Below are 10,458 nucleotides of genomic sequence, written 5' to 3'. Positions count from 1 at the left end.
CCTTAGTCTACTTTTTGATAGGATTGTTTTTGTCTTGCTAATTTGTTTGAGCTCATTGTATATTCTGAATATTAGGTCTTTGTGAGATATACAGATTGTGAAGATTTTCTCCCATTCTGTGGATTGTCTGTTTACTCTGTTGACTGTTCCTTTTGCTGTGAAAAAGCTCTTTAGTTTAATTAAATCCCACCTATTTATCTTTGTTTTTCTTGCTGTTGGGTTCTTGATCATGAAATCCTTGCCTAAGCCAATGTCTAGAAGGGTTTCTTTGATGTCGTCATCTAGAATTTTTATAGTTTCAGGTCTTAGATTTAAGTCTTTGATCCATCTTGAGTTGATTTTTGTATAAGGTGAGAGATGAAGATCCAGTTTCATTCTCCTACATGTGACTTGCCAATTAATCCCAGCACCATTTGTTGGGTAGGGTGTTCTTTCCCCACTTCGTTTTTGTTTTCTTTGTCAAAGATGAGTTGGCTGTAAATATTTGGGTTAATTTCTGGGTTCTCCACTATGTTCCATTTGGCTGCGTGCCTGTTTTTATACCAGAACCATGCTGTTTTGGTGACTATGGTCTTATGATATAGTTTGAAATCAGGTAATGTGATGCCTTCTGATTTGTTCTTTTTGTTTAGTGTTGCTTTGGCTATGCGGGCTCTTTTTTGGTTCCATATGAAGTTTAGTATTGTTTTTTTTTGTTCTATGAAGAATGATGATGGTATTTTGATGGCAATTGCATTGAATTTGTAGATTGCTTTTGGTAGTATGGTCATAGACAATTCTCAGAAGATACACAAATGGCCAACAAACATATGAAAAAATGCTCAACATCACTAATGATCAGGGGAATGCAAATTACAACCACAATGCAATACCACCTTACTCCTGCAAGAATGGTCATAAAAAAGAATAATAATAGATGTTGGTGTGAATGTGGTGAAAAGGGAGCATTTCTCCAGTGCTGGTGGGAATGTAAACTAGTACAATCACTGTAGACAACAGTGTGGAGATTCCTTAAAGAACTAAAAGTAGAAGTACCATTTGATCCACCAATCCCACTACTGGCTATGTACCCAGAGGAAAAAAAAAAAGTCATTATACAAAAAACATACTTGCACACACATATTTATAGCAGCACAATTTGCAATTGCAAATGTGTAGAACCAATCCAAATGCCCATCAATCAACGAGTGGATGAAGAAACTGTGGTATATATGTACGATGGAATACTACTCAGCCATAAAAAGGAATGAATTAGTGGCAGTTGCAGCAACCTGGATGGGACTGAAGACTATTATTCTAAGTGAAGTAACTCAGAATGGAAAACCAAAGATCATATATTCTTACTTACAATTTGGAGCTAAGCTATAAGGATGCAAAAGCATAATAAGGACACAATGGACTTTGAGGACTCAGGGAGAAAGGGGAGAAGGTGGTGAGGGATAAAAGGCTATAAATTGGGTTCGGTGTATACTGATGAGGTGATGGATGCACCAAAATTTTACAAATCACTAATAAAGAACTTACTAATGTAACCAAATACCACCTGTTGCCCCAAAACCTATGGAAATAAACAAAAAATTTTTAAGTGGGCAAAGGACAGGAATGCTTTTCAAAAGAATACATATGTGTGACCAACAACCATAGAATACAAAGCTCAGTATCACTGACCATTAGAGAAATGCAAATCCAAGGCACAGTGAGACACCATCTCACACCAGTCAGAATGGCTACTATTCAAAAGTCAAAACACAACAGATGCTGGCAAGGTTGTGGAGAAACAGAACATACACTGTTGGTGGGAATGTACATTGGTCCCACTGCTGTGGAAAGCACAACAGTGCTTTCCTCGAAAGAGCTAAAAGCAGAACTATCACTAAACCCAGCAATCTCATTACTGGGTATACACCCAGAAATCTCATTACTGGGTATACACCCAGAGGTATATAAATTGTTCTATTGTAAAGACACAAGCACGTAAGTGTTTATTGCAACACTATTCTCAATAGTAAAGGCATGGAATCAACCTAAATGCCCAGTGATGACAGATTGGATACAGATAATATGGCACATTGTGGAGGAAAAGTTAAATATTAAATTTGACCTCAACTGAACAGGGACACAAACAATGGTCACTAAGTCCTGGAACGAGTTGTGTGAGCCCCTTGAGGCATCCATCCAGTGCTGTTTCGGAGAAATAGTTATTGAAAAACAACAGACAATTGCAAAAACTAGTTGACCTTTTTGTGTTCCTTGAGCCCAGATGCAAAGGGCCCTCATGACTGGGTCTCATGACAAACAATTTGTTACAAAAAGAGCTAGTTTCCCAGACCACACCAAAGCTTCATGGGACCTCTCCTCATCTATGCACGGACTAGTGGCCAACTCTGGAGCCCAGGCTCTTGCTTCCCAGCCTGGTGATGAATCCTCCATAGTCTGGTGAGTGTAAATTTATATATACACACACACACACCCCTTTTCCCTTCTCCCCTTCCCATTACAATTTGTTTGTTATTTATATCATTGGTTTATTAGGTGATTTGCTTATTATATCTATATTGTCATATACTTGGGATAAAGTCTGTTTACCCTTAAAAGTATTGTGTGTTTCTTTTCTTCTTTCCTCACACATTTCCCATACAGAACACACATATGCACCATGGAATACTACACAGCTACATGTTCTCACTTATAAGTGGGAGCTAAATAACGAGAACTTATGAACACAAAGAAGGAAACAACAGACAGCAGACACTGGGGTCTACCTGAGGGGAAGGTGGGAGGCGGGAGAGGAAGAGAAAAGATAACTATGGGGTACTGGGCTTAATACCTGGGTTATGAAATAATCTGTATAACAAGCCCCTGTGATATGAGTTTATGTAACAAACCTTCACATGTACCCCCGAGCCTAAAATAAAAAAATTAAATCCTTTATGAAAGCTATAAGATCTGCTCCTATGTGTTTGTATGTCTATATGTGTTACATGTATGTGATAATATTTTGTAAATAAAGCTCATTCTTAAGTCAGTAAAATAGAAATGGCTTTACAATTATCATATATAATTAGATACTTGCTTGATTTAACTATGATCTTATGTCTTTTGTTGAGAATTTCTGGATTCAGGGGGTCTTGAAATGTGACCATGATGAAGTATGGAGACATGTTCTCAGTGCCTAGACCAGCAGCTACAAGCCAGAATCAAGGCCAGTCGGCCCCTTCTTTCTGTGCTTTTCCTGTTCTGCCTTCTGGCTATTTTAGGAGGGGTTGGATCCTCCAGTTACAGCCTTCACAGCTCTGTCTTTAGTCCTGATGGACTCAGGCAGGCCCTGATCTTCATAGTTTTCCGGGGTGCCATGTGGCTACTTGGGACCTAGAATTACTGAGGGAAGGCATTAGGGATGCTGCCTGTGTCACATTTCCAAAATTCAGTTCAGTAATTTAAACTCTTACAGTCATGTTAAATTAAGTAATAAATAACCATAAAATATCTGGAGTCAGTTGTAAGCTAAAATAGTGAAATATTAACCTTTAAAAATGAGTTTAGGTCTATCTACCATGACATGTTACTTGTATATGGCATAGAAAACCTAAATATCTTTAGTTCTGTTAATAAACAGCAATTTGAAGAACTATATTTCTTAAAAGCGATAAAAGGGTTTTTATCTAAAAATACTGATGTTTAAGATAGTTAAAAATCACTTTTTAGGGTTTTCACTGAGAATTGGGGCTCCTAAGACTTGATTACTAGATATGAGAGAAACAATTCTGCATACACAGTATATAAAAAGCAAGATATGCTTTTTTTTTTTTTTCTTTTTTGAGAACGAGTCTTGTTCTGTTGCCCAGGCTGGCATGCAGTGGCATGATCTCAGCTCAGTGCAACCTCTGCCTCCCCAGTTCAAGCGATTCACCTGCCTCAGCCTCCCAAGTAGCTGGGATTACAGGTGCCCACCACCACACCCGGCTAATTTTTGTATTTTTAGTAAAGACGGAGTTTCACCATGTTGGCCAGGATGGTCTTGAACCTCTGACCTCAAATGATGCACCCGCCTTGGCCTCCCAAAATGCTGGGATTACAGGCTTGTGAACATATGCTTTTGATGATAAAACTTATAAAGACATAAAAGTGTGTTTTAATTTTTTTTTTTGGTTTGAAGTTAAAGGTTTCAAATTGAAGAAGTGAAAAAAAAAAAAAACTAGATAAAACCAGATAAATATGGAAAGTTGGGGGAAAATGCAAAGCATAGGTTCACAAAAATCTGGGATTAAAAGATGACAACATTTGATAAATTTATTTTATTTTTTAAATATCTTTTTTTTTTTTTTTTGAGACAGAGTCTAGCTCTGTCACCCAAGCTGGAGTGCAGTGACCGGATCTCAGCTCACTGCAAGCTCCGCCTCCCAGGTTCACGCCATTCTCCTGCCTCAGCCTCCTGAGTAGCTGGGACTACAGGCGCCCACCATCTCGCCCGGCTAGTTTTTTTGTATTTTTTAAGTAGAGACGGGGTTTCACAGTGGTAGCCAGGATGGTCTCGATCTCCTGACCTCGTGATCCGCCTGTCTCGGCCTCCCAAAGTGCTGGGATTACAGGCTTGAGCCACTGCACCCGGCCTTTTAAAATATCTTAAATATCTTTTAAATATCTTAAATATCTTTTAAATCTATTTTATTTTAACTTTAGAGGCTGGGCACTATGGCTCATGCCTGAAAATAATAAAATGTTCTTGTCAATTGTGTCTAACTAGAACAACTTAAAGTCATTTCCACTGTAAATTGCTTAATTCTGAGGCAGTTTCTGAAAACTTCACAAGCTTGCAAAATCCTAGAGTATTGTGTCTTTAATGAGGTTCATGAAAGTATGGAGAAGGCCCTGAGAAGCACTCTTGAATACAAGTTTTTGAGAAGTTTAGAATTATTTTATTTGAACTGGGTAAGAATTCCCAGAACTTTAATGAAGAGACTGACTGGTTTATAAAACTGTTAACCCAAGCAGAATAAAAATCAATTGAATACCAAGAAAATACTTTGCCAGATTTTCATGCCAAATCAGCCAGTATTCAAATTGTCTGGATAAAGAATTTGAATGAGCTGCAGAGTCCAGGTCAAATGATCTATGATAATCCCTGGTTAGTCCGTGCCATGCACCGAAGTTGAAGAAACAGTCCAATGTTAAGCATGGAGAACCAGGATGTCTTCCTTGTCCTTCCCGAGTTCTGAAAGCTTTTCTTATTAAAAGTTCTGCATTCTGCTTCCTGGGTGTGAGGGGAAAGCAAGCCGGCAGAAAGAAGGCTCCACTGCTCGTCCCTCCTGCAAGGACACCAGATGAACAACTATTAATATCCACATAGAAAAGACATTTATAAGAACCAAAAATCAGGTGAGTACTCAAAGTACCTGGTTTTAACCTCATATCACTGAAAGAGACACTGAAGAGAGAGAAAAAACAGTCCTGAATCACGGGTGCCACCATTTCCTCACCCCCAGCAATGATGGCGTGGTGCAGAGATCACTCTGGGTTCTGCCGGAGGGAGACCACAGCAACTGTGAGGCACTGAACTCTGTGCTGTCCTATTAGAGCAGAAAGGAAAACCAGACCAAATGCAGTTAATGTCCATCCACAGAGGGATCATTTAAACCAGTCCTAGCCAGAGGGGAATCAGATTCCAGTGGTTGGAACTTGAGTGTTTGGAAACCTGGCAACTGAGGGCTCCAGGACTCTGTGTATCTAACAAAACTTGAAAGGCAGCCCAGGCCATCAGGACTGCAACTCTTAGGTGAGGCCTAGGGCTGAACTGGGCCCAGGGACAGTGGACTTGGGGTGGGGGGGAGGGCATGCAACATACTGAGACACCAGCTGGGGCAGCCAAAGGAGTTCTGGCATTATTACTCCCCTAACACTAGGCTGCACAGCTCCTGGCTCCAACAGGGACCCCATCCTTCTGCTTGAGAAGAGGAGGCAAAAGAGTAGAGAGGAATTTTTCTTTCATCCTGGAGACCAGTTCAGCCACAGCAAGATAGTGCACTGGTCAGAATCCTGAGGCCTCCTTTCCAGGCTCTGGCTCCTAGACATTCCTAGACACACCCTGGGCCAGAAGGAAACCTGCTGCCTTGAAGAAAGAAACAAGTGCTGGCAGCATTTATCACCTGCAAACTTGAAAACCTTTGGGCTCTGAATAACCAGCAGCCATACCCAGGTACTATGTCAAGGGCCTTGGATGACCCTCATCGACTTGCTAGATTTAGGGGACACTCAGCACATTACCAGCTGTGGTCACTAAAAGGCAAAATTCCTTCTTAGGAAAAGTAGAGGGAAAATTAAAGGGGACTTTGTCTTCTCCCTTAGGTACCAGCAAGGCCAGAGGTGGGTAGAGCACCAAGCGAGCTTTCGGAACCCCTGATTCTAGGACTTGATTCTTGGTTGACATGTATGAAGCTGCCCAGGGCCAGTAGGGAGCCCACTGCCCTGAAAACGGCAAGTCCCAAGCCAGGCAGCATTCATTACAAGCTGACAAGAGGCTTTGGGCCTTAACGGAACATTGGTGGTAGCCTGGCAGTACTCACTGTGGCCTGGGGTGGTGGTGGCTACTCTGCCTTTAGAAAAGGAAGGGAGGAATAGGAAGGACTATGTCTTGTGGTTTGAGTGCCAGATCAGTTGCAATGCAATAGAATGTCAAGTGGACTTCTAACATTTTTTACTCTATTCCGTGACCTGAATGGCACTTCTGGACCCAGCCAAGGACTGAGGAACCTCACTGCCCTAAAGGAAAGGACACAGGCCTGGCTGGCTTTGCCATCTGCTAATCGTAGAGACCAAAGGTCTTGAGTGAACATAGGCAGTCTTCAGAAAGTGCATGCAGCAGGACTTAAGCAAGACCCAGTGCTGTGCTAGCTTCAGGTCTGATCCAGGGCAGTCATAGTGGTGGTGGCCAGGGGTGCTTGTGTCTTTCTTCTCCCAGCTTTAGGTGGCTTAGAACAGAAAGAAAGACTCTGTATCTTTGAGAGAAAATAAGGGTAGGGAACAAGAGCCTTTAACTAGTAATCCAGAAAATTCTCCTGGATCTTGTTGAAGGCTGTCAAGGTGGTACTTCTATGAGTCTGGAAGAATTACAGCATTATTGGGTATAAGGTGCCCCATAAAGCAGATATGGCTTAGATCACAACACCCAAGTCTTTTCAAATATGTGAAAAGCCTTCCCAAGAAAGACAGTTACAAATAAGCCCAGACAGTGAAGACTACAGTAAATACTCACCTTTTCTCTTTTTTAATTTTATTTTTTAAACCTCTCATATAGTGCTGCATGCCTAAGATTTTAATGTCCAGACAATGAGGAACATTTACTAGCATCAACACCATCCAGGAAAACATGACTTCATCAAGTGAACTAAATAAGGCACGGGGGACAAATCCTGGAGAAAAAGAAATATGTGACCTTTCAGACAGAGAATTCAAAATATCTGTATTAAAAAAAAAAAAAAAAAACTGAGAGAAATTTAAGATAACAGAGTAAAGAAATTCCTAATTTTAACAGCTAAACTCAACAAAGAGATTAAAATACTTACAATAAATTAAGCAGAAATTCTGGAGCTGAAAAATGCAATTGGCATGCTGAAGAATGCAGTACAGCCATTTAATAGCAGAATGGATCAAGCAGAAGAAATAGTGAGCTTGAAGACAGGCTATTCGAAAATACGTAGAAGAAACAAACAAACAAAAAGAATAAAAACAACGCATCATGCCTACAGGATCTAGAAAATAGCCTGACAAAGACAGATCTAAGACTTACTGGTTTTAAAGAAGATGTAGAGAAAGAGGGAGGGGTAGAAAAATTTATTCAAAGGGATGATAACAGAGAACTTTCCAAACCTAGAGAAAGATATCCATATCTAACTACAAAAATGTTATAGAACATGAAGCAGATTTAACCCAAAAAAGACTACTTCAAAGCATTCAATAATCGATCTTCCAAAAGTCAAAGATAGAAAAGTTCTAAAGGAAGAAAGAGAAAAGAAACAAATAACATACAGGGGAGCTCCAACACGTCTGGCAGCAGACTTTGCAGTGGAAACCCCACTGGCCAGGGGAGAGAAGCAATAAATATTTAAAGTACTAAAGGAAACAAACTTTTACCTTAGAATAGCACATACAGTGAAAATGTTCTTCAAATACAAAGAAATACTGACTTTTCCAGACAAACAAAAGCTGAAGTATTTCATGAATACCACACCTGTCCTACAAGGAACGCTAAAGGGAGTACTTCAATCAGGAAGAAAAGGACATTAACGAGCAATCAATGATCATCCAAAGGTTAAAAAAAAATCCTCACTGCTAATAGTATACAAAACAAAGCAGAATATTATAACACTATAGCTGTGTGGTGTGCACTCTTATTCAAAGTAGGAATGCTAAATAATATCCAACCAAAAGGAATAACTACAACATTTCAAGACATAGCACAATAAATATAAATAGAAACAACAAAAAGTTAAAAAGGGAAGGGATGAGCCCACCCGTCCTGAGCCGGCCGGATGTGGTGGAAGCTCCGGGGCTCGGGAGCCAGGGGAAGGCCTGGAGCGTGGGCGGAAGGGAGGCCGCCCCGAGAGCCGAGAGCCGGAAGCCTGAGCGGGGGACTGAGGCCGCAGGCGCCCCCCAGCAACAGCAGGGCGGCGCCACATTGGTCCTGCCCTTGGCCTGGGCGCCTGCGACGGCGGGACGCTCCGGGAGGCCGGCGGAAGACGCAGCGCGGCTGCCGGGCGTGGAGAGAGACAGCTGCCCGGGGCACGGGCGAGCGGCTCGGGCGTCCCGGATCCGAGCCCTGCGGCCCCAGGGTGGCGGTGACGCCTGGAGTCGTGCGGGCGTGGCTGGGCCGGGCGCTTGGGGCAGCCAGGCGCCGCTGCTGGCGTCTATGCCGCACCACCCTGCAGGCGCCGGGTCTCCTCTGATCTCGTGAAGCTCAGCAGGGTCGGGCCTGGTTAGTACTTGGATGGGATTCCGCCTGGGAATAGCGGGTACCCTAGGCTTTTGGCTTTCGGCTCCCTCCCTCTTTCCCCCTTTTGTCTCCGTGCTTCCAAACCACCCCCTGACTCTGCTCCCCCTTGTCCGCCCCTGCGCCCCAGCCGCAGCCCAGGACCTCCTCCTGAAGGTCGCCACTGCAGCACCGCCAGGCAGCAGCATCCCACCTCTTCCACCCGGCTGCAGCCCCACCGGGAGCCCAGCTCCAACCCGGGCGGGAGGGGACCGACCCTGAAGGGCGCAGGCGTGGGTTCCCTGAGGTCCCGGGTGTCCTCCCGCTCCCCGGACGCCCGGGCAATTCAAACATTCATCCAGCGCCGCCGCCACTGTCCAAGCCGGGGGAAGGGGCAGCGGGTCCCACAGACGCCAGCCAAGACCTGCGCTCCAGAACCCGCGGGCTGCTTTCCAGGGGGAAGAACATTGTCTTCGCCCGCCACGAGGAAATCCGTCCCTGTGCACCTGGTTTCCCATTGCCACCGACTTCGTGTGAACTGCAGTCCCGAGAGACCCAGGCCTCCGGCCATGGACACGCTCGGCGCAACGTTTCCCGCCAGACGGACGGGCGCACTCTACAAATTTCGGGGTCCACCGCAGCAAGAGGACAGGGAGAAGCAAAGGAAGGACCCTGTGACACGCACCCCCAAGGCAACCAATGAATCCAAGAAAAAACGTCTCAGGGCTCCGTTGATTTTCCCGCATGGGGGGCCCTGCCCCCCTGTTCTAGCCCGGCCCAAGCACCCTCCACCCTACCCTGGCCGGTTCAAAGGGACGGTGTCTACCCGAGCAGAGCCTCCCTCTCCAAGGCTCTGTCGCTCTCGCTCTCCAGCTCCCTCACCCTCTCCCTTTCTCTCCTTCCCTCTCCCCCTTTCTCTCTCTCTCTCCCCCCATCCCTCTCTCTGTCTCTCTATCGCTGTTTCTCTCTCTCCTTCCACTTATATCTCTACATCCCTCTGTCCCTTGCTGTCCTTCAAGCTGTCTGTATCTGTGTGTCTGTGTGTGTACTTGTGTTACCGCGCTTGCGCCCCTGTGTGTGTGTGTGTGTGTGTTTGGGATTGTGGTGGGGTGTGTCTGGATGTCCGTCAGTACCTTTGTCCCGGGTTCAGGCTGCCGACTCTACTGCCAGCTCGTGGGTGTCACATTTGCCCTGATAGTCTCACACTCGCAGGTGTGTGGATCTCGTTCATTTTCATGTAGAAAACCAGAGCGAAACCACAGAGAAAAGAAACGTCCCGTGCATCACGGCCTGACGAGGGATTCCTGTTTCCTGCAACGTGGGGAGTGTCCACTGTGGCCGGTTTGAAAACTGGAAAGGAGAGCACCGACACGGTGCTGCTTTTCCACGCTTCCCTGGAGGTTTCTGTGTCCCCACAGAGCTCGGAAAACAGTCAACACGATCTCGCTTTTGGGGACCCGGAGACACGTGAGCAACAGGCCCCCTTGCGGAGGGCA

The 10,458-nt window shown here is 44.5% G+C and overlaps 1 protein-coding gene across 1 annotated transcript; it reads right to left on the bottom strand.

Annotated features, from left to right (window-relative positions):
- Positions 1 to 4,905: 4,905 nt before the first annotated feature.
- LOC105466510 (nascent polypeptide-associated complex subunit alpha, muscle-specific form-like) lies at positions 4,906 to 9,480 on the bottom strand. Its single transcript, XM_071092646.1, has 4 exons — positions 8,508 to 9,480; positions 7,250 to 7,406; positions 5,394 to 5,425; positions 4,906 to 5,306 (listed from the first exon to the last, which is right to left on the bottom strand). The coding sequence occupies exons 1-4, from the start codon at positions 9,478 to 9,480 to the stop codon at positions 4,969 to 4,971; spliced, it is 1,500 nt and encodes a 499-aa protein (XP_070948747.1). The 3' UTR covers positions 4,906 to 4,968.
- Positions 9,481 to 10,458: the final 978 nt, after the last annotated feature.

The sequence above is a fragment of the Macaca nemestrina genome, chromosome 3, assembly GCF_043159975.1.
Source record: "Macaca nemestrina isolate mMacNem1 chromosome 3, mMacNem.hap1, whole genome shotgun sequence".
Classification (NCBI taxonomy): domain Eukaryota; kingdom Metazoa; phylum Chordata; class Mammalia; order Primates; family Cercopithecidae; genus Macaca; species Macaca nemestrina.
The sequence above is the reverse complement of the archived record's forward strand: the minus strand, read 5'-3'. Positions and strand labels throughout refer to the sequence as shown.